The following is a 23,848-nucleotide window of genomic DNA, read 5'->3' as shown; positions in this document are numbered from 1 at the left end:
ATCCATGTTCCCCCCAAACTCAGGATGTCAGTGTAATTATACAGAAAGAAAGCCAGTGATTCATGGTGTTTAGGTTTTTGACAAAATAGAAAACCAGTTGACAGTGACAGGTTAAAGCCAAGCATCCCAACAATCGATATACCACTAGTGAGCTGCTTTATAACAAATAGCAAACATGAAACCTTGTCCCTTTCCAATAAATAAAGTTAGTATCTTAAAAAGCAGTTTATTGAAGGCGACTTGTATGGCTTTGTTTCATCCGGTATTCCCACATACACAACTAAAACACTCGCTGAAGCAATGCAACTTTAGTGGTTTTGACACCATTTAAAGGCAGTGTAATAGTGCGATTGAAATTTAAAGGCAATGCTTCCACGTTCGCAGAGATTGCGTTCAACGCTGCATATGTCGGCTCAAATTGAAATCGCGCTATACCACGGACCTTCAGTGCTACGGTTTGAAACGAGCCCAGAGACCGTCAAACCATTTCTTACACATTCCCAATTAAAAAGGTACCTCAAAACACTCACTGAAGTGCAGTGCAGTCTAAGGCATGTGGACATGTACTCAGACCAAGAACACTCAAATCATACTGTACACTCACATTATAGCTAGCACCTTGGTTTGAAAGATGTGGTTTTCTGAAGTGCATTTCATCCAACAACATTATCGACACAAAACAAATCCATAAAATGAAAATACATTAAGCGGGAGGTATGGCAGGTTTAATTTGAAACTAAACTAGCATCACTATGGCAATACTAGGCTTGCCTCTCAAACAACAACTATTTGGCAATTTAGTGCAAAACATCGCCCTTTGCGACGTTTTAACCAAAGATTCAGTCAGATTTGGGTTGCATTCTGCCCAATCCTGCACCGATTACAGTATATTGCCCTGGCACTTCTCCAGATACTGTAAGGAGCTGATCACCTCCACATGCATCTGGAATGCATCCATAAATAATGTGTAATGTTATCATCAAATACTCAACACAAAAATATTGCAACAGGACATTTGATTGCAACAAACCTGTTGTCCATGATATAGGGGGTTGTGTGGCTGTGCACACAGCAGTTAAAGGCCGAATCCTGCTGCAAATGCAATTCTAATTTCAATTTGGTTAGTCTGTCCACATGATTTCGGTGGCCATTTCAAAGACAATGGCACCTTCGTGAATTTGCAAAAACATTCAGACAATCCCACTGCACACAGTGAACAAAGAGTCATTCGAGTTCCGTTCTGCAGTGTGTGTTAACCAAGTGACCAGTCATATCTTTCAGAGTTTCGCAGGTCATATCTTTCAGAGTTTCGCAGCAGACAGCAGCACCTCTCCCCTAGAGTGTCCAGCCCAAACCACTCCTTTCCAAAACTGTTCCATTAGCGGTTTTATTTCTGCCGTAATAAATAAACCAGCAGCCATCTTCTGGGTAGGAGGATGTAGTGTTGCATGCTGGATGCTCTGAGACGAAAGGAGCATGCTCACACTGGGCTAATCCTCCAGCTCCCAGAATTCACTGCAGGTCCTCTATCACTAGAAGGCTCATTGTGATTGGTTGTAATGTATCTGTCACGCAGCCTCCTCTGAGTGGGATGGGGCTATTTGTGGCATGTTGGCTTGAGATCTGAGAGGGAAAAATAAACATTGAAAGCAAAGCAAAGTCACCAGACAATCTTTTTCAGGAATAGTGTTAACAGTGTAGCATTCTCCCTTTTAGAAGAGGTCTCTGGAGTGTAGTTGTGAGCCATGAGGGTTAAGTGTAGTATACCTATTGTGAGTCAGGGGGTTATGGGTAGTGTAGTTTACCTGTTGTGGGTCATGTGACTCTGTACGAGGTGTCCGGCCGCGAGAGCGGCCATCAGAGACAGTTCTCCTGCCAGGACGGTGGCACACACCACGCTGGCCAACTGACGGGCATTATCCCCTGGACCCGTTAGACTGGCACCCTGCACACCCAGCATCTACAATGGACACGCATACAGAGGGTTAATACATACCCTTATTGAGGGGTTAACACACACACACACACACAGTGTACCTGTAGACAGGCCTGTTGTGGTGCCAGGTTGGTGCCCCCTCCTACAGTGCCCAGTTCTATAGAGGGCATGGTACAGCTGATATACAGGTCCTCTCCTTCAGGACCCGCTTGCTCCATCAGAGTTATACAGTTACTACTGCCCACTGTCTGGGCTGGGTCCTGGAGAGAGAGTGAGGGAGAAAGAGATTATACAGGAAATAAATATTTGGATTGGTTAGGTAAGACAGAATCTCAGAAGATCAGACTTTTCTGTCATTATCTAACAGAAGTGGCCTGGGGTAGTGGTTGTGTGTGTTTAAGTACCTGTCCACAGGCAATGTAGATGGCAGCCACGATGTTAGCAGCGTGAGCATTGAAGCCTCCTATACTACCAGCCATGGCTGAGCCCACTAGATTCTTATTGATGTTCAGCTCTACTAGGGCAGCAGTACTGGTCTTTAGGACCTGGAGAGAGAGAGCGACATCTCAAAACAAAGGATGGGTGAAATCACTGTAGTGTCTAAAATATTTGCTTCCACCAGTTCAGTTCTTCCAAGTCAGTGTGTCTCAGTGTATGTGTGAGTGTGCGTCTCTGAGTGTGTGTTGTAGCTGTAACATACCTCTTGGACCACCCTGGCGGGGACGGTGGCCTCACACACAGCAGACTTGCCCCGGCCCAGGATCCAGTTCATGGCTGAAGGTTTCTTATCAGTGCAGTAGTTCCCGCTCACCGCTAGAACCTGGAGCTCAGGGAACTGCTGCTGGAGTCTGCTCACCGCCTGCTCTGTACCCTGCAGACACACACAGAGACACAGTTAATATGTGGTATTAGACACCAGAAACGGCATTTTTGTTATTCTGAGAAGTCCATTCCATCACCAGTAAGTAATTCCTCTGAAGAATGTAGCCTCTCAAATGGATGCCTTTACCGCTACACTGTATTACCTTTTAGAATGGTAACACACACATCCACACAGAGCATATTCTGACCTTAGAGAGCATGTTCATGCCCATGGCGTCTCCAGTGTGGGACTGGAAGCGGATGTAGAGGTTCCTCCCTGCTAGACCTACCAATAGCTTGTCCAGACGGGCAAACCTAACAGACAGAACAATACTATGTGACTGTATTGACCTTGCGAGGGCCAATTTAAATTACATCATTGAGATTAGAGTAGCTAGAAGTTGCCCCTAATCACTGACCTAGGGTCAGTTATTTTCTATAAACCACAATAGGTGAGGTTACAGGTATGATTGGATAATCTGATCATTATAACATGACCCAACCTATATTTTGATCGGTGTGACCCTGAGGTGACTGTGTGACCTTTAACCCTTGACCCTGACCTGCTTGTGTGGTCGAAGGAATCCTTGATGGTCCTGAAGCCCTCTGTGGTCTCCAGCCAGGCCTTGACCTCTACAGCCCGGCACGCTGAGGGCAGCCGTACAACAGGACCCCGCGTCATACCGTCAGCTAGCACCCTGCTGCTGCAACCGCCACTCAACTGGAGAGAGAAAGGAAGGTTAGAGGAGACATACAGACAGACACACAGAGTTAAACCACACTAGATGTATACTCTACACTCACAGAGAGTTAGCCCACACTAGACGTACACTCTACACTCACAGAGAGTTAGCCCACACTAGACGTACACTCTACACTCACAGAGAGTTAGCCCACACTAGACGTACACTCTACACTCACAGAGAGTTAGCCCACACTAGACGTACACTCTACACTCACAGAGAGTTAGCCCACACTAGACGTACACTCCACACTCACAGAGAGTTAGCCCACACTAGACGTATACTCTACACTCAGAGAGTTAGCCCACACTAGACGTACACTCCACACTCACAGAGAGTTAGCCCACATTAGACGTATACTCCACACTCGCATAGTTAAACCACAATAGACGTATACTCTAAACTCACAGCGACGGCCCGGAATCCTCTGTTGGTGCTGGCCACAAGGCAGCCTTCCGTTGTTGCCATGGGAACATGGAACTGCTTCCCGTCCAATAGGAGAGGGCCAGCAACGCCCACTGGCACGGGCATGTAGCCAATGACGTTCTCACAGCAGGTGCCCATCACCTGATAAGCGAGGAAGACATGGGATGGGTGAGGGCAGTACCACAATAGACCTTACTGGGTTGATTTGAGACCAAGCTTACTTCAACTGTCTGTTTCAGTAAACTGGAGTAGTGGCAGTTGTAGTCCCTATGAGTAGGCTACCTTAGTGTAGTCATAGTCCTTGTAAGGAAGGTAGGCCAAGGCAGAGGGTGATGGTAGTTTGGATGACAGCATCTCTCTCCGGATGGCCACGCCCCTCTCTGGCGTTTCCATGACAGCCTCCAGCTTATAGGTCAGGATGTTCCGTGATGTCACCAGCTCCATCACCTCGGCGTTGCTAAGAAAACAAGCGCCCAACTGGAAAGAGGCATAGGCAGAGAGCCATAAATACATATCAATATTAACACATACAGTGCCTTTAGAAAGTATTCAATTGAGATCTTTTGTCACTGGCCTACACACAATACCCCATAATGTCAAAAAAGCTTAAATATCTTGAGTCAGTAAGTTTTAAACCCCTTTGTTATGGCAAGCCTAAATCAGTTTAGGAGTAAAAATTGGCTTAACAAGTCGCAAAATAAGTTGCATGGACTCTGTGTGCAATAATAGTGTTTAACATGATTTTTTAATGACTATCTCATCGCTGTACCCCACACATACAATTATCTGTAAGGTTCCTCAGTCGAGCAGTGAATTTCAAACACAGATTCAACCACAAAGACCAGGGAAGTTTTCTAATGCCTTGCAAAGAAAGGCACCAATTGGTAGATGGGTCAAAATAAAATAAAAAGCAAACATTGAATAACCTTCTGAGCATGGTGAAGTTATTAATTACACTTTGGATGGTGTATCAATACACCCAGTCACTACAAAGACACGGGCGTCCTCTCTAACTCAGTTGCCGGAGAGGAAGGAAACCGCTCAGGGATTTCACCATGAGGCCAATGGTGACTTTAAAACAGTTACAAAGTTTAATGGCTGTGATAGGAGAAAACTGAAGATAGATCAAGAACATTGTAGCTACTCGACAATACTACCCTAACTGACAGAATGAAAAGGAAGCTTGTACAGAAAAAAAATATTCCAAAACATGCATCTGTTTGCAACAAGGCACTAAAGTAATACTGCAAAAAAGAAATTCTAGAATACAAAGTGTTATGTTTGGGGCAAATCCAATAAAACACATTACTGAGTACCACTCTATATTTTCAAGCATAGTGGTGGCTGCATCATGTTAATGGTATGCTTGCAACCGTTAAAGAATGGGGAGTCTTTCAAAAGAAAAAAAATAATGAAAAGGAGCTAAGCACAGGCAAAATCCTAGAGGAAAACCTGGTTCAGTCTGCTTTCCACCAGACACTGGGAGATGAATTCACCTTTCAGCAGGACAATAACCTAAAACACAAGGCCTAATCTACCCTGGAGTTGCTTACCAAGAAGACAGTGAATGTTCCTGAGTGGCAGAATTACAGTTTTGACTTAGATCTGCTTGAAAATCTATGGAAGACCTGAAAATGATTGTCTAGCAATGATCAAGTTTGACACCAGGGGTTCATTCCACAGACGGCCGAGTGTCTGTAAATTTGTTTTTTACTTTCAATTAAGACCTAGACAACCAGGTGCCCTCCGTGGAATGAGTTTGACACGTGGCATACACCTTTCAGCAACTGCACAACCAGGGAGTGGGCCCCCGGTGAGGCTCCGTCAATTCCCAAATGACATGCTGAGATAGCGGCCAAGTACACTTTTAACGTGGCGAATGCCCGCCCCTGCTCGAAAAGCTCCTGTAGGAACATAAGGATGTCCCTCACAGAGCACTGAAAAGGAAGTTTTTTATCTTGGCACCGGAGCTCAAACGCTTGCCACCTATACAGCCCTCTTGTGGAGGGGACCCTTGCAGACTGAATGGCAGCAATAATATTTGGAGGTAAACCTTTAGCCATCAGGGGCCAGGCCCATAGGAACCAAATCTCTGGCCTTGCTTGCCAAACCTGCCCGAGCACCTGGGACAACAGGTCCATGCGCAACGGGAGCTGCCACGGGTCCCCGCCTAAAAGGCAAATTATCTCTGTGAACCAAGGCTGCCTGGGCCAACGGGAACCACAATAATCAATGATAATCCCTCCGAGCGCACCCTCTCCAACGTGGGCTGAATCAGAACCACTGGCGGAAACGCGTACAGGAGGATCCGAGGCCACTGGTGCGCCAACGGGGCACTCGGCTCCCACTTCGAGAAAAATAAACTCAGCAAAAGAAGAAACGTCCCCTTTTCAGGACCCTGTCTTTCAAAGATAATTCGAAAAAATCCAAATAACTTCACAGATCTTCATTGTAAAGGGTTTAAACACTGTTTCCCATGCTTGTTCAATGAACCATAAACAATTAATGAACATGCACCTGTGGAATGGTCGTTAAGACACTAACAGTTTACAGACGGTAGGCAATTAAGGTCACAGTTATGAAAACTTAGGACACTAAAGAGGCCTTTCAACGGACTCTGAAAAACACCAAAAGAAAGATGCCCAGTGTCCCTGCTCATCTGTGTGAACGTGTCTTAGGCATGCAGCAAGGAGGCATGAGGACTGCAGATGTGGCCAGGGCAATAAATTGCAATGTCCGTACTGTGAGACGCCTAAGACAGCGATACAGAGAGACAGGACGGACAGCTGATCGTCCTCGCAGTAGCAGACCACGTGTAACAACACCTGCACAGGATCGGTACATCCGAACATCACACCTGCGGGACAGGTACAGGATGGCAACAACTGCCCGAGTTACACCAGGAACGCACAATCCCTCCATCAGTGCTCAGACTGTCCGCAATAAGCTGACAGGCTGGACTGAGGGCTTGTAGGCATGTTGTAAGGCAGGTCCTCACCAGACATCACCGGCTACAAAGTCGCCTATGGGCACAAACCCACCGTCACTGGACCAGACAGGACTGGCAAAAAGTGCTCTTCACTGACGAGTCGCAGTTTTGCCTCACCAGGGGTGATGGTCGGTTTCGCGTTTATCGTCGAAGGAATGAGCGTTACACCGAGGCCTGTACTCTCGACGGGATCGATTTGGAGGTGGAGGGTCCATCATGGTCTGGGGCGGTGTGTCACAGCATCATGGGACTGAGCTTGTTGTCATTGCAGGCAATCTTAACGCTGTGCGTTACAGGGAAGACATCCTCCTCCCTCATGTGGTACCCTTCCTGCAGGCTCATCCTGACATGACCCTCCAGCATGACAATGCCACCAACCATACTGCTCGTTCTGTGCGTGATTTCCTGCAAGACAGGAATGTCAGTGTTCTGCAATGGCCAGCGAAGAGCCAGGATCTCAATCCCATTGAGAACGTCTGGGACCTGTTGGATCGGAGGGTGAGGGCTAGGGCCAAATCCCCCCAGAAATGTCCAGGAACTTGCAGGTGCCTTGGTGGAAGAGTGGGGTAACATTTCACAGCAAGAACTGGCAACTCTGGTGCAGTCCATGAGGAGGAGATGCACTGCAGTACTTAATGCAGCTGGTGGCCACACCAGATACTGACTGTTACTTTTGATTTTCACCCCACTTTTTCAGGGACACATTATTCAATTTCTGTTAGTCACATGTCTGTGGAACTTGTTCAGTTTATGTCTCAGTTGTTGAATCTTGTTATGTTCATACAAATATTTCCACATGTTCAGTTTGCTGAAAATAATCGCAGTTGACAGTGAGGACGTTTCTTTTTTTGCTGAGTTTAGATGACACTGCTCATTTTCTTGCGATTCATAAAGATCTACGTCGGCCCTGCCAAAAATGTCCCATACCTGGGAAACCACCCAGGGGTGTAGCCTCCATTCCTGAGAGAGAGGGTCCCACCTGGATAAAATATCTGCACCTGAGTTGAGGCAACCGGGGACATGCGTCGCCCCAAATTGAGAGCATCTGCACACTGCTCCCCAGCAATAGGGAGTGAGCAAAGGTTAGGAGGGAGAGGGACAGAGTCTCTCCCCCTATGTTGATGCACGCCAACACTGACATATTGTCGGTTCTGACCAGCACATGCTGGCCCGACAAAAGCAGGGGGAAGCACCTGAGTGCCAGGTACACCGTTAGGCGCTCCGGGTAATATGACGCTGCAGAAGCGTGGGGGACGCACAACAAATTGTAACCTGTACCCTGACGTCACTGTTCAATGATCCAGGGCAACACTGCGTATGCACGCCATTGGTCGGCGCAGAGAGCGAGCCTCCCATGAAGTTCCATCTGAAGGGGCGGGACGCCACCTTGTGGACTGGGAGAGATTGGTTCTTCATACATTTCCACTTTACAACAGTGTGTCTGAATGTGGAGAAGTGACACTTTTCATCGAACTCATATGCGGGAGACAACACTTGACACCCATGAACACTGTGGAACTTTGGAGTTGAAAAAAATGTGTTTATGTACCAAGGTTTACCTAAAGCCTGGCCCACTCTGGATCCCATGGCTCCAGCGATAAGTGATGTAGCCCGTTTGGCAGTGACACCTGGGGGTACTGTTGTCACAACGAGCCTAACTGGCTGGCACCCAGCACTGGACCGCACGTATTAAAAATATGCTTTTTAGCGCCTTGTAGCCTAGCTGGGAATAGGAAAGACAGCTCTGAAAAACGGACCCCTTCTGTGGTAACAGACAGGGGCGATTTATAATCTGATCTTATTCCCAGGAATGAAAAGAGCTGAGCTGGAGAACGACAGCTCATTTCGGGGTTCAAATATGAACCACAGAGACTGTGTGTGGGATAATAACACGGTCATGTCCAACCATGCTTGTTCCCTCGACTCCGCTACCAACCACCAATCGCCTACAGGTTCCATAACCTGTATCACTAGAGACCTCATAGGGACTAGTGAGATACAGGCAGGAATCAGCAATGAATCCCAGTAATGAGCCACCTATGGGGGAGGGGTGCCCCGTTGTGGACAGAGAGCGAATCGCCCAACTTATTACTCCCACTCTGAGGAGATTAATATAACCCTTGAACCCCGTGAATACCATTGAACGTGTGGTACCAAAGGGGCATTAAATATGGGCAAGCTGGAAAAGAAAAAGCCGAATAATTGAAGGAATGAATCCGAGCCTCACGCTTATCACCTGTGGAAGGCGGGGCTTCCAGCGAGGTGCAGATTTCATTGGCCTTGTCAGGCGTGATTGTAGATCCTTCAACCGAAGTCGCAATAGTGCGACTACCCATAGTATTTTGTACCGAAGTTGACTGACTGAAAAGGAACCGTGTTTAAGTGTTGTGAGCAAAGAATGGTAATATTTCAAAGTGTTGAGTGGTTGTTCTGTGTTTTAATACAGTTGTATTTAACATAGAATGGTGCTGGATCCTGAGTGCAATTGTGTAAAGGGGAAGCTCACCTCAGGGTTTCTGAGGATGGACAGACACTGGTCCAGGGAGCGGGGCTGGGAGGTGGGGTTGGGGAGAGATGTAGTTGTGTCTGGAGTTGGGGTAGAGAAAGGAGGTGGGGGGGACACAATATCCACTAAACTCTGAGGAAGCGGTCCATTCAGAGAGAGGGGACTGTTCTGCACCATCGTGGCCACCTGGGCTTGAATCACCTCAACTACAGAGAGAAAGAGATTGAGTGAGAGAGAAAGAGTGAGTGGGTCGGAGAAAGAGAGTGGAGGGGAGAGAGACATAACAATGAGACCAACAGACTTCTAAACAGTCTAAACAGAGGATTCTCAAAACAAATCAAGCACAATAACCTTGGCTCAGCTTACCTCTCTCCTCTTTGGCCGCCATGTTAGAATCAGTTTTAGCCACAGGGTTTGGGGTGCTGTTGGTTCTCGGGGATGTTTTAGCGGGTGCTGGTTCCCTCCTGCAGCAGTCCTCAGCCCCCCTATGGCTCAGTGCAGGGGCGGAGATAGAGGTGGAGATGGGGCTCTTTAGGGACAGGGACAACTCTGTCTCAGCCTGCTCAAAGAAGACGTACTTAACAGCCAGCAGCAAAGCCAGGCCCAGGGTTATCACCTGCTCCAGGTCCATACTAAGGAGAGAAGAGAGGGCTGAAAGACTTTACACGATTTTGCTTTCACAGATTCAGTTGAGGCCGAGTCACCAAGAACAGAAGGTCAGAGGGAGAATGTTCTAGAAATAGTCCAGTCCACCACCCAGAGGCGGGAGAAGTCATTCAATGACTCAGCAAGCCAAGACACTGACACAGAAATCAATATGGAAACCACAGAGAGGTCAAACATGAAACTACAAACAAAAAGAAAACAGGATAGGTGAACCACTTCCACTACTCTACCATTCCTTACCTGGTGAGCGGTATCGGCCAGAGAGTGTAGTCTTGGTCCATCCTCTGGGCTGTAGGCCCATCGAGAGCTAGACCACTGCTGGAGCCCTCCACCGTCCGGTTCTGACCTGGCTGCTCTGACACCAGACGACTGTGGGCATGGACCAGAACCAGACCTAGAGACTGGAGGAAGAGAAGAGACCATATTGTTTATGCTGTTTTTTCTCTATGTGACCATGATGATCTTGACTGTCGGTTACAGTTGTTAACTAAGGGTTCGAGGTAGTGCTAAGGCTGGTCAATTTTTACCATGATGATTTTAACCCTCTGTGTAACAGGGTTTGGTTTGTTGTCCTCCTCTTCAGCCAGAACACGGGCAAAGTGACTCAGCTGCCAGATGGGACGGCCCTCACGGCTCTCCCTGGACAGCTACACACACACACACACACACACACACACACACACACACACACACACACACACACACACACACACAGGGAGAAAGAGGTGAGGAGATGTTACACACACACGTCTCAAAAACCTCCCTTCACATGCCGACTCTTATTTCAAAGACCAGAGAGACACACAAGCTCAAACGCAGACACACACAATTTCAGACACACGTCTCAGAATCTTTCTTCCTGTGCCCATCCTTACCTCGAGGACCAGGGAGACGCAGGCAGGGAAGAAGGTCATGAAGACAAAGTAGTTGGCCAGGACGGACATGCAGCCGAAACAACACATCATCTCCAGCTGACGCACTCCTGACATGGTGCCCACTCCAATGACCAGACACTTCACCAGGGCATCCAGGGTGAAGGTAGGACCCAGGATAGCCATGCCCTGAGAGATGTTCTCTCTCACCTCCTCCTATATGGAAAAACACACATCTAGGTTAGGATTTCCCTTTACATAAACTACTAAATCCTATTGAGTTAAAGAAATTCTGTTCCGCTGGTCAAGAGTGCAGCTCCAGTATAAAAGTTAGTTCAGAAGTGTCACATCAGCAAAGCTATGATAATATTGAGTTACTCCAAAAATGCCAGTAGCTAGCCACTGCTTTTTGAGACAACAGTTGAGTCCCAATATTCTTTCTTGGCTTCCCAGAGATGTGTGGGCAGTCTGGGCACCATAGATATACATATATTAGTGTTCTATATAATTCTGTGGAGGGCACTGAGAGAGGTTGGTTACCTGTGAGTTGGAGCTAAGGGCAAACTTGGCCAGGGCACAGGCCTTAGACAGGTCAATGAGGAGCAGGAAGAATGGAAGAGCTTCACTGAGGAGAGAAAACACACAGTTAAGTTTCATAAAGAGGTTCTGGATAACATGTAAGACAAGTGTAAGGACTGGAATAGGGATTTTACATGTTTTGACTGTTCGAGTACTCACAATACTTTTTTTCAGAGTACTCAAAAAATAAAAAATAAGAATAATAATGTTGTATTTTTAGAACAACGCCAGCACTGGGAAATAAATGTGTGCGCATGTATCTATACAGAACAAAAATATTAACGCAACATGCAACCATTTCATTGATTTTACTGAGTTAGTTCATGAGGAAATCAGTCAATTGAAATAAATAAATTAGACCCTAATCTATGGATTTCACATGACAGGGAATACAGATATGCATCAGTTGGCCACAGATAACTTTTTAAAAAAAAGATGGGCCTCACAATGGGCATCAGGATCTCGTCACTGTATTTTTGGCATTCAAATTGCTATCGATAAAATGCAATTGTGTTCGTTACCCGTAGCTTATGCATGCCCATACCATAACCCCACTGCCACCATGTGGCACTCTATTCACAATGTTGACATCAGCAAACCGCTCACCCACACGACGCCATACACGTGGTCTGTGGATGTGAGGCCGGTAGGGCGTACTGCTAAATTCGCTAAAATGACGTTGGAGGCGGCTTATGGTAGAGAAATTAATACTAAATTATCTAGCAACAGCTCTGCTGGACATTCCTGCAGTCAGCGTGCCAATTGAACGCTCCATCAAAACTTGAGCCATCTGTGGCATTGTGTTGTGTGACAAAACTGCCCATTTTAGAGTGGCCTTTTATTGTCCCCAGCACAAGGTGCACCTGTGTAATGATCATGCCATTTTAATCAGCTTCTTGATATGCCACACCTGTCAGGTGGATGGATTATCTTGGCAAAGGAGAAATGCTCACTAACAGGGATGTAAACAAATTTGTGCACAACATTTAAGAGAAATACACTACCGTTCAAAAGTTTGGGGTCACTTAGAAATGTCCTTGTTTTCCATGAAAACATACATGAAATGAGTTTGAATAGGAAATATAGCAAAATGAATAGGAAATGTAGTCATCGACAAGGTTAGAAATAATGATTTTTAATTGAAATAAGTGTCCTTCAAACTTTGCGTTCGTCAAAGAATCCTCCATTTGCAGCAATTACAGCCTTGCAGACCTTTGGCATTCTAGTTGTCAATTTGTTGAGGTAATCTGAAGAGATTTCACCCCATGTTTCCTGAAGCATCTCCCACAAGTTGGATTGGCTTGATGGGCACTTCTTACATACCATACGGTCAAGCTGCTCCCATAACAGCTCAATAGGGTTGAGATCCGGTGACTGTGCTGGCCACTCCATTATAGACAGAATACCAGCTGACTGCTTCTTCCCTAAATAGTTATTGCATAGTTTGGAGCTGTGCTTTGGGTCATTGTCCTGTTGTAGGAGGAAATTGGCTCCCATCAAGCGCCGTCCACAGGGTATGGCATGGTGTTGCAAAATGGAGTGATAGTCTTCCTTCTTCAAGATCCCTTTTACCCTGTACAAATCTCCCACTTTACCACCACCAAAGCACCCCCAGACCATCACATTGCCTCCACCATGCTTGACAGATGGCATCAAGCACTCCTCCAGCATCTTTCATTTGGTCTGCGTCTCACAAATGTTCTTCTTTGTGATCCGAACACCTCAAACTTCGATTCGTCTGTCCATAACACTTTTTTCCAATCTTCCTCTGTCAATGTCTGTGTTCTTTTGTCCATCTTAATATTTTATTTTTATTGGCCAGTCTGGGATATGGCTTTTTCTTTGCACCTCTGCCTAGAAGGTCGGCATCCCGGAGTCGCCTCTTCACTGTTGAAACTGGTGTTTTGCGGGTACTATTTAATGAAGCTGCCAGTTGAGGACCTGTGAGGCGTCTGTTTCTCAAACTAGACACTAATGTATTTGTCCTCTTGCTCAGTTGTGCACTGGGGCCTCCCACTCCTCTTTCTATTCTGGTTAGAGCCAGTTTGCGCTGTTCTGTGAAGGGAGTAGTACACAGCGTTGTACGAGATCTTCAGTTTCTTGGCAATTTCTCGCATGGAATAGCCTTCATTTCTCAGAACAAGAATAGACTGACGAGTTTCAGAAGAAAGTTATTTGTTTCTGGACATTTTGAGCCTGTAATTGAACCCACAATTGCTGATGCTCCAGATACTCAACTAGTCTCATTGCTTCTTTAAATCAGCACAACAGTTTTCAGCTGTGCTAACATAATTTCAAAAGGGTTTTCTAATGATCAATTAGCCTTTAAAAATGATAAACTTGGATTAGCAAACACAACATGCCATTGGAACACAGGACTGACGGTTGCTGATAATGGGCCTCTGTACGCCTATGTAGGTATTCCATTAAGAATCAGCCGTTTCCAGCTACAATAGCCATTTACAACATTAACAATGTCTACACTGTATTTCTGATCAATTTGATGTTATTTTAATGGACAAAAAAATTATTTTCTTTCAAAAACAAGGACATTTCTAAGTGACCCCAAACTTTTGAACGTTAGTGTAAGTCTTTCTGGGATCTTTTATTTCAGCTCATGAAACATTGGACCAACACTTTACATGTTGCATTTATATTTTTGTTCAGTGTATATGCCAACAGTGTGCAACAATGGCTAATTTACAATAACTATTCCAGATAACAAATCCTAATTGCCCAATAATATCAATAAAAAGCAAGTGCTATTTAAGAGTCATTTATTGAAACCTTAATATCAACTGGTTATATTATATCGTGAAACACAATCTCCAAAAAGGTAGTAACCTCAGCAGTGGAGCTTGCTTGTAGAAGCCTATGGCTATACAATGGCATAGCCTTGTTTAGTTAATTTAGCAGGCAAGACACTCATTTCCCAAGCCCTTACCACAGTCAAGACACAACTATTTTATAGTAAAAAACAATGTAATATAACAAAATAAAATAGAACAGAATATTGCAAAGTGATGCGCATCTCACATCTGGAACAGTTATTCTCAAAGAGTGATCAATTGAAACGGTTCAATTTGGCGAGTTTAAATCCTTATTTCAGGGTTACAAACCAAAATCTGTCTTCTTTACGATATACAGACGTTCAATTTAGTTTATTCTGCCTGTTCTTTAGAATTTTCTAAATGGATTAACAATTCCACATTGAACACTGCATGGGGATGAATTACAGCCACGATATGTTTGGTGAGTAGGCCTAATGATTCTGATGAAAATATGCTCTTTTCTATATCAAACTAATGTTTCTGCATATTTTCAGTGAGGACCCGTCTATGTTTATAGCCTAACCAAGTCTAAATGGCACTAGCAGTTTGCAAAGTAGGGTCTTCACTAGTTACCACAGCCACAAAGTCAAACCCTATTTCTACAGATTATTTTTAAAATCTGATTTTAAACCTAACCCTTAACCACACTGCTAACCTTATGTGCTAACCTAACCTAACCTTAACTGAAGACCAAAAAGCTAATTTATGTTTTCATGAATTTTTACGATTAGACAATTTACTTTGTGTGGCTTTGGTAACTAGTGACAACCGCAAAGTAGCCAAAGCGAAAAATATGGAATACTTATTTCCCTACTTCAGTCAACCATTTCGGTAGGCCTAACGGGAGCTTATGTGCGCACGCAGCACGAATGTGTAGAGGGAGCGGTCGGAACGCAACTGAGTGAGTGAGACACGAAGGGGAAAGGGAACTTTGGGAGAAGAACTGTTTGATGCTTGGCTTGGTTTATTTTTTTGTTGTGCCCGCAAATGCACATGTACAAATGGAACACTAGAGTGAAAGCAAATTAACGTTGTCAATTTCAACCAAACAGTCTTACAGTATTTTGATTTATTTATCATCTCTGGTTAAAGATAGAGTTTTGACATCTGTTCGATTACTCCTGCCCATCCATAGACCAGGAAGGCTGTAAGCCATGTGAAGGTCTAGGCCAGGGAACGGGAACTTGCTCTATAAACACTTGTATAAAGTGAGAGGATGCTTACTTTAGGCCTGTCAACTCTTTCCCCAGGAAGTGAATGATCACGGTGCTGAAGACAAAGCTGGAGAATACTGTGAAGAGACCCGCTATACCTAGAGGCAACACAGAACAGACCATAACACAAACAATCATAACATACATCATCAGGTGGGTGTTAGTTACATGTGTATGTACACAAGACAATGCTTATAGCATCGTTATAGATGTTTGTATCGTTACAGTTCTTGTGAAATGAGACTTACCAAGGATGTACTTGGAGCCCAGCTGGCGAAGGTTCTGGAACTGAAAGTAGATGTACACGATGGCCATGCAGCGTGTCACCGTTAGAATGATTACATCACTGTTTAGGATTCTCTGTTGAAGGAGAACGCATTCTATTTAATATTCTTTCCAAACATGAGGTCTTGCTGTGGTGGTGACACAGCAGCTTTGACATGCAACACCAATCTTGGTAGAATATAATAACATTTAATAAATTGTTCTAGAGGGTCCACATTTCATTGTGTGCCAGGACAACTCACCTCCTGTAGTTTGGGACAGCCATGGCTCCAGCTGCAGATCTGATCGCTAGTGGCCAGGTTGTTCATGGACATGAGACAGACGGTCAGGGCAATGGTGCCCACAATCACCTCCCAGGGGTGAGACGCCACCACCAGGCCATGCAGCCTGAACACTCCATTCAACATGGTGGATACACACCAGGTTAACACCTGGCTGGGGTCACTGGGAAGGGAGGGGGGAAAAGGAACATGGTCACACACAGACAAACACACACACACACACATTCTGGGTCACGGAGTGACTTACCTGAAAAAAAAACGAACACCCTAACACTGTTACTTAACTAGCTAGCTTACCATGTTTCAAAACAAGACTAACAGAAAGAACACACCCACTGCTTGGCTAACCTTAGCTTTATGAGTTATGACTAGGCAAGACTAACAACATAGCTAGCAAGCAAAGGAGCTAATTTTAGCTAACTAGTAAACAATGCAAAAGTCTAGCTAACCAGCTGTGACCCCCATTGAGTAGCTGTCAGTTGTAGCTGACATATCTCACATCGTTCACTAACTTGCGTATCTGACAGCATGGTAAGTTAACTAGTAGTAGCTAGCAGCTGTATCGTTAGCTTGCTAGCTAACAACAGGCTTACTAGCTGTCACTCCCAACCCAGTCCAGTGTGACTGTGAATGTTTCGAATCACTCGGGATCAAGGTCATTTTATGCCACGCTATTACAAGATCAACCACTCACAACATTAAAGGGCTTTTAATTTAATCGCTTACATGTAAGAGCAAAAAAAATTACCTTCATTTGAGAGTCGTGTCCCTCAAACTGACCCATCCACAGGCACACGGTTACTTGTCTGATGTAATCTGCGCTCACGAAAAAATGGCGAAAGAGGAAATCGTCTGTGACAGCGTCACATGGTGTGCGTGGTTAAAATATATGGCGTTAACGCAGAGTAGTGCCACCTTCACATGTTAGTCGGAACTAGTAAACTCGGAAATATCCGACTTGCTGAATTCTTGAACGCGGCACGTGTATAACTACAACAAGTTAGAAGTCGGAAATGTCCTAGTTGAATGAACGCGGCATATGTTTTGAACGGTCATCCAACTCTCAATTAATTATTTGTTGGAAACTCGTGCATATTTATAGAGCTCCGACTTTGCTACCTACAAATCACTGACGTCATGATTTGACCTCGTTTTTTCCCCGAGTTCCCAGTTGTCTTTAAAGCACCGTATGAGTAGAGCAGGAGCCATAAATTCTGTATATAAGGCAGAGTAGGCGCAAAAATAATTTTTTTTAACTTCAGCCTGCTTCGCGAAGCGTTCCTGGAAATATCGCGATGTTGGGCCCCTGGGTTTAGAAAGGATTCTACTAGTTAACACAGCTACAACATGGTTATATCGTACAATTTCATAAAAACAAAAATTTGCTTTTTGGTCTTAATTTAAGGTTAGAGTTAGGCATAAGGTTAAAAGTGTGGTTGAGGTTTCAAATCATATTTTAAGAAGATAAATTGTAAAAATATGACTTTGTGGCTGTGGTAACTATTGACGATCGTTCAGAAACTGTGGTAGGAGCACACAAGGACTGTTGTTTGTAATGTTTGTTGTATACTCTCTTTGTTATTTCTATATTTTATATTTTGAATTGCTTTACAATTAATATATAATTGCAATTCTCTGGCAAAGCCATATCTCAGAATGGCCAATAAAAAGAAAAGATGAAGATGGGCAGTCTGAGATATGGCTTTTTCTTTGCAACTCTGCCTAGAAGGTAAGCATCCCGGAGTCGCCTCTTCACTGTTGACGTTGAGACTGGTGTTTTGCGGGTACTATTTAATGAAGCTGCCAGTTGAGGACCTGTGAGGCGTCTGTTTCTCAAACTAGACACTCTACTGTATTTGTCCTCTTGCTCAGTTGTGCACCGGGGCCTCCCACTCCTCTTTCTATTCTGGTTAGAGCCAGTTTGCGCTGTTCTGTGAAGGGAGTAGTACACAGCGTTGTACGAGATCTTTTTCTTCAGTTTATTGGCAATTTCTCGCATAGAATAGCCTTCATTTCTCAGAACAAGAATAGACTGACGAGTTTCAGAAGAAAGTTATTTGTTTCTGGCCATTTTGAGCCTGTAATCGAACCCACAATTGCTGATGCTCCAGATACTCAACTAACCTCAAGAAGGCCAGTTTTATTGCTTATTTAATCAGCACAACAGTTTTCAGCTGTGCTAACATAATTGCAAAAGGGTTTTCTAATGATCACTTAGACTTTAAAAATGATAAACTTGGATTAGCAAACACAACGTGCCATTGGAACACAGGACTGATGGTTGCTGATAATGGGCCTCTGTACACCTATGTAGATATTCCATTACAAATCAGCCGTTTCCAGCTACAATAGCCATTTACAACATTAACAATGTTTACACTGTATTTCTGATCAATTTGATGTTATTTTAATGGACAAAAAAATGATTTTCTTTCGAAAACAAGGACATTTCTAAGTAACCCCAAACTTTTGAACGGTAGTGTAACTAACTATTAAATGTATATATATATATATACAGTGGGGGAAAAAAGTATTTAGTCAGCCACCAATTGTGCATGTTCTCCCACTTAAAAAGATGAGCGAGGCCTGTAATTTTCATCATAGGTACACGTCAACTATGACAGACAAAATTAGAAAAAAAAATCCAGAAAATCACATTGTAGGATTTTTTATGAATTTATTTGCAAATTATGGTGGAAAATAAGTATTTGGTCAATAACAAAAGTTTCTCAATACTTTGTTATATACCCTTTGTTGGCAATGACACAGGTCAAACGTTTTCTGTAAGTCTTCACAAGGTTTTCACACACTGTTGCTGGTATTTTGGCCCATTCCTCCATGCAGATCTCCTCTAGAGCAGTGATGTTTTGGGGCTGTCGCTGGGCAACACAGACTTTCAACTCCCTCCAAAGATTTTCTATGGGGTTGAGATCTGGAGACTGGCTAGGCCACTCCAGGACCTTGAAATGCTTCTTACGAATGCCACTCCTTCATTGCCCGGGCGGTGTGTTTGGGATCATTGTCATGCTGAAAGACCCAGCCACGTTTCATCTTCAATGCCCTTGCTGATGGAAGGAGGTTTTCACTCAAAATCTCACGATACATGGCCCCATTCATTCTTTCCTTTACACGGATCAGTCGTCCTGGTCCCTTTGCAGAAAAACAGCCCCAAAGCATGATGTTTCCACCCCCCATGCTTCACAGTAGGTATGGTGTTCTTTGGATGCAACTCAGCATTCTTTGTCCTCCAAACACGACTGAGTTGAGTTTTTACCAAAAAGTTCTATTTTGGTTTCATCTGACCATATGACATTCTCCCCAATCCTCTTCTGGATCATCCAAATGCACTCTAGCAAACTTCAGACGGGCCTGGACATGTACTGGCTTAAGCAGGGGGACACGTCTGGCACTTCAGGATTTGAGTCCCTGGCGGCGTAGTGTGTTACTGATGGTAGGCTTTGTTACTTTGGTCCCAGCTCTCTGCAGGTCATTCACTAGGTCCCCCCGTGTGGTTCTGGGATTTTTGCTCACCGTTCTTGTGATCATTTTGACCCCACGGGGTGAGATCTTGTGTGGAGCCCCAGATCGAGGGAGATTATCAGTGGTCTTGTATGTCTTCCATTTCCTAATAATTGCTCCCACAGTTGATTTCTTCAAACCAAGCTGCTTACCTATTGCAGATTCAGTCTTCCCAGCCTGGTGCAGGTCTACAATTTTGTTTCTGGTGTCCTTTGACAGCTCTTTGGTCTTGGCCATAGTGGAGTTTGGAGTGTGACTGTTTGAGGTTGTGGACAGGTGTCTTTTATACTGATAACAAGTTCAAACAGGTGCCATTAATACAGGTAACGAGTGGAGGACAGAGGAGCCTCTTAAAGAAGAAGTTACAGGTCTGTGAGAGCCAGAAATCTTGCTTGTTTGTAGGTGACCAAATACTTCTTTTCCACCATAATTTGCAAATAAATTCATAAAAAATCCTACAATGTGATTTTCTGGAAAAAAAATTCTCAATTTGTCTGTCATAGTTGACGTGTACCTATGATGAAAATTACAGGCCTCTCTCATCTTTTGAAGTGGGAGAACTTGCACAATTGGTGGCTGACTAAATACTTTTTTCCCCCACTGTATATTTACTTTTACTCAGGTATGACAATTGGGGACTGTTTCCACCACTGGATATGGGTGTACTTTAGTTCAGAAATGCACATGTGTAGCCTATTCATGCATGCTGAACGAATGTATGCAATTTCTCCCTCATTAACTTTAAGCATCAGTTGTCAGAGCAGCTTACCATCACTGTATCTGTACACAGCCCATCTGAAATTAGCCCACCCAACTACCTCATCCCCATATTGTTATTTACATTGTTATTTATTTTTGCTCATTTGCACCCCAGTATCTCTATTTGCACATCATCTTCTGCACATCTATTACTCCAGTGTTAATACTAAATTGTAATTATTTTGCACTATGGCCTATTTATTGCCTTACCTCCATAACTTACTACATTTGCACACACTGTATATAGATTTTCTATTTTCTATTGTGTTATTGACTGTACGTTTTTGTTTATTCCATATGTAACTGTGTTGTTGTTGTTTTTATCGTACTGCTTTGCTTTATCTTGGCCATGTCGCAGTTGTAAATGAGAACTTGCTCAACTGGCTTACCTGGTTAAATAAAGGTTAAATAAATAAAAATTAATTTGTGAAGAAACCCTATTTATTAAACTAAAAATATTATGCTAAAACAAGTCAAGTGAAACATTGAACAATGTTGTGTGTTATGAGTGTGGGAGGCTGCTACTGCTACCCAGTTTAGACTTTTTTGCCCGAAACTGCTGTAATACGGCACCTACACCCACCGACGGAATACACCGGGACTCAAACCGACCGCACACCCATTTTTACCCAATCACGTGGTTTGAGCCTGACAACGATATCAAAAATATTTCTAACCCAAGGTAGTTAATCTGTGTCGTTTGCAGTGGGAGCAAATGAAGCATAGTGGGCAGAACAAGCAAGGAGGTGGGTAAAGCCAAGCACGAGCTAGCGCGACCCTATTGGCGCGTTGTAGCATATATTTGTATAGTTCCGTTAGGGGACGCCTCCTTTGAAGTGCGCGTGTGCACAAACTCAATTCGACCCTGCACGCCGTCTAAACAACGCAATTTTTGTTCAACTTTGGCAAAGCGTCAAGTCTATTAAACTTACTGCGCTGTTCGTAACATATTCTAGTTTTGGGAAAATAAAAATGTATTGAGATCAGTTGTTTCATCGATGAGAAAATCAGCAGAATGTCGGCCCCGTTTCACCCTCTCCCACTAAACGCGACTGGACTTCCTCTCACTACCATATTTGGTGGTGAGAAAACGTCCTAAGCGGATGCTCCCGCTTTATAGCCCCTGTGACGTGTCTGGGTTACCCCTTCTATCTTTGACGATATGATGCGCTGTCAGCTGACTGCAGTAAATTCACCGACCATCGCTGCAAACACAGACCAGGAGCTGGAGGATCAATATATTCTTGTCGATCTATCTCTCTCCGAACTAAACTATGGCTAGCCAGTCCCAGGGTATCCAGCAGCTTTTGCAAGCCGAAAAACGAGCTGCAGAAAAAGTCGCAGAAGCCCGCAAACGTAAGTTCAAACCTGCTGTCATTCAACGGCTTAGTTAAACTAAGCTAGCTAGCTGATGTTAGCTTGATTGGCTAACATTTTTCTGGAAAGTAGCTAGTTAATGGCATAAGTAACATTTTATTTATAAGTAGCTACTGTAATAAAACCCCGATTTGACAGCCAACAGATATATATTTATTCCTAACGGCAAAGTGAGAAGGTGGCAAGGCCTTCAATCCAAGCTAACTAGCTAGTTTGCCAGCAGATCTGTGAACCGCTTGTTTACAGCTGCACTACTAGGTTCGGACTGACTCCTGTATAGATTTAATGGGGGGGGGGGGGTCGGATTTTTTCCAGTCAGAGCTCGTTTTTTTAAGAGTTCCCAGTTTTCTTGCCTCAGTCTTAAAGGAAAAATTGACAAATAATACAAAATATTTCCTTTACCCTCCAGTCTACTCCAACAGACCCCCATTTCCCAGACCTACCTCTGGACTAAAAAACACTTTTTAATTGGAGATTCTCCACTGAACATGGTTTTTAGCCCCAGAGTAGGCCTAGACTTAAAATCTGGTCTTGGGAAACATGCCTTGACAGTAGGATACTTGCTTCTTTCCTCACTATTATTTCACTAGGTCTCATTTCCCTGTGAAACAATAGGATTTCCCACTTCCTCTTTTGCCAGGAAGCACACAACAAACTGCGTAGTTGGGTAAACTTGATTGGTCGGGAAATTCAATCAATGTCCACTCCAATTCATTTCACTTACTAGGCCTAAGTGCAGATTTTTTTCTCTGTTTGATCAGGTAAGAACCGTCGGCTGAAGCAGGCCAAGGAGGAAGCCCAGGCCGAGATTGAGCAGTACCGTATGCAGAGGGAGAAGGAGTTTAAGACCAAGGAGGCTGCGGTGAGTCACTGGGGGGAAAGTTTTAATTGGCAAAGGGGAAACATGAGTCATATGTTTTCCTAGTCATAAGGCACTGTAGTTGGTAGCTAAATTGATAAGACCTTAACACTGGCCATATAATAACTTATTTAATACTTACTTTATGTTTGAAGTGGTTTGTCTTGTAAGGTGGCCTTAATCGGTCTTCCATTTCTCCATTAGGCTCTTGGATCCCATGGTAACTCTGCTGTAGAGGTGGACAAAGAGACCGTGGGCAAGATGGGTAGCATCCAGACCAGCTACCAGCAGAACCGGGAAGGGGTGCTGGGCAACCTGCTTAAGATGGTGTGTGACATCAAGCCAGAGATACATGCCAATTACCGTTTTGCAGGTTAACCCCCCCCCTATTTTCTCTACGAATATAATCATCAGATGTGTATACGATTCAGATAGGTATACATTTGTCCAGTCAAATATAAAGCATATTCACTCCGTTGGATAATCAAAGCAGGCAGAGGTTGTGTTGGTCCTATGCAGTGTCTGTTTCCCGTCTTCATGGCTTGTAGTATCAAGGTTTTTCTGTAAAGCTTAGTGTGTGTCTTGCTATACAATGTGATGTTTATTTATATGGACATATTGTTCTTGTTTTATTCGTGGAGACAAAATACAGTACTTCTTCCACTTAATGGACTGTTAGACCTGAAAAAAAGACAATTACATTGCTGTTTTGTTTGAATGTTTTCCTGCTGTCCCAATTTATTTACTCATCTCCTCTATAAATATGAATGTGTTATCCTGTATAGTAGAAATTCCTCTGTTCACAAATATTGTGACTTTATTAAACTAATAAAGTGTTCTGGTGGTTTATCCTTGAGTGACTGAAGTGACATGCTGTTTTCCTAATTTATTTCCTCAGGCTACCGTACAGGCTGTTTCCTAATGTAGAATTTGCTAGAGGTTGTCCTCTGTAGCTCAGCTGGTAGAGCACGGTGCTTGTAACGCCAGGGTAGTGGGTTCGATCCCCGGGACCACCCATACACAAAAATTGATGCACGCATGACTGTAAGTCGCTTTGGATAAAAGCGTCTGCTAAATGGCATATTATTATTATTATTATATTATTATATTATTAGGTTGTGAGTTTCCTCACCCCAAGTGCCTTG

The 23,848-nt window shown here is 44.1% G+C and overlaps 2 protein-coding genes across 2 annotated transcripts; one reads left to right on the top strand and one right to left on the bottom strand.

The window, feature by feature from the left end:
• Positions 1–210: 210 nt before the first annotated feature.
• On the bottom strand, positions 211–17,425 carry LOC121582634 (3-hydroxy-3-methylglutaryl-coenzyme A reductase-like). The gene is made up of 19 exons (XM_041898580.2): positions 16,938–17,425; positions 16,151–16,352; positions 15,872–15,983; positions 15,634–15,721; positions 11,540–11,624; positions 11,003–11,215; positions 10,655–10,774; positions 10,368–10,528; positions 9,828–10,093; positions 9,462–9,667; positions 4,249–4,443; positions 3,949–4,107; positions 3,361–3,518; positions 3,007–3,112; positions 2,637–2,807; positions 2,341–2,481; positions 2,038–2,196; positions 1,806–1,960; positions 211–1,623 (listed from the first exon to the last, which is right to left on the bottom strand). Exons 2-19 carry the CDS (start codon positions 16,313–16,315, stop codon positions 1,569–1,571), a joined length of 2,715 nt encoding a protein of 904 aa, XP_041754514.2. The 5' UTR covers positions 16,316–16,352; positions 16,938–17,425; the 3' UTR covers positions 211–1,568.
• A 4,207-nt stretch (positions 17,426–21,632) lies between these two features.
• On the top strand, positions 21,633–23,552 carry LOC121583346 (V-type proton ATPase subunit G 1). Its single transcript, XM_041899528.2, has 3 exons — positions 21,633–21,823; positions 22,606–22,706; positions 22,908–23,552. Exons 1-3 carry the CDS (start codon positions 21,742–21,744, stop codon positions 23,079–23,081), a joined length of 357 nt encoding a protein of 118 aa, XP_041755462.1. The 5' UTR covers positions 21,633–21,741; the 3' UTR covers positions 23,082–23,552.
• Positions 23,553–23,848: the final 296 nt, after the last annotated feature.

This window comes from Coregonus clupeaformis, chromosome 15 (assembly GCF_020615455.1).
Source record: "Coregonus clupeaformis isolate EN_2021a chromosome 15, ASM2061545v1, whole genome shotgun sequence".
NCBI classification, from domain to species: domain Eukaryota; kingdom Metazoa; phylum Chordata; class Actinopteri; order Salmoniformes; family Salmonidae; genus Coregonus; species Coregonus clupeaformis.
The sequence above is the reverse complement of the archived record's forward strand: the minus strand, read 5'-3'. Positions and strand labels throughout refer to the sequence as shown.

Excerpts from the sequence above, each read along its gene's own strand:
- LOC121582634 (XM_041898580.2), bottom strand. The coding sequence starts at position 16,315 with ATGTTGAATGGAGTGTTCAGGCTGCATGGCCTGGTGGTGGCGTCTCAC. Across the intron at positions 15,984-16,150 it reads GCTGTCCCAAACTACAGGAG|AGAATCCTAAACAGTGATGT; the intron begins GTGAGTTGTCCT and ends CTCCTTCAACAG. Across the intron at positions 3,519-3,948 it reads GAGGATTCCGGGCCGTCGCT|TTGAGTGGCGGTTGCAGCAG; the intron begins GTGAGTTTAGAG and ends TTCTCTCTCCAG.
- LOC121583346 (XM_041899528.2), top strand. The coding sequence starts at position 21,742 with ATGGCTAGCCAGTCCCAGGGTATCCAGCAGCTTTTGCAAGCCGAAAAA. Across the intron at positions 21,824-22,605 it reads AGTCGCAGAAGCCCGCAAAC|GTAAGAACCGTCGGCTGAAG; the intron begins GTAAGTTCAAAC and ends CTGTTTGATCAG. Across the intron at positions 22,707-22,907 it reads TTAAGACCAAGGAGGCTGCG|GCTCTTGGATCCCATGGTAA; the intron begins GTGAGTCACTGG and ends TTTCTCCATTAG.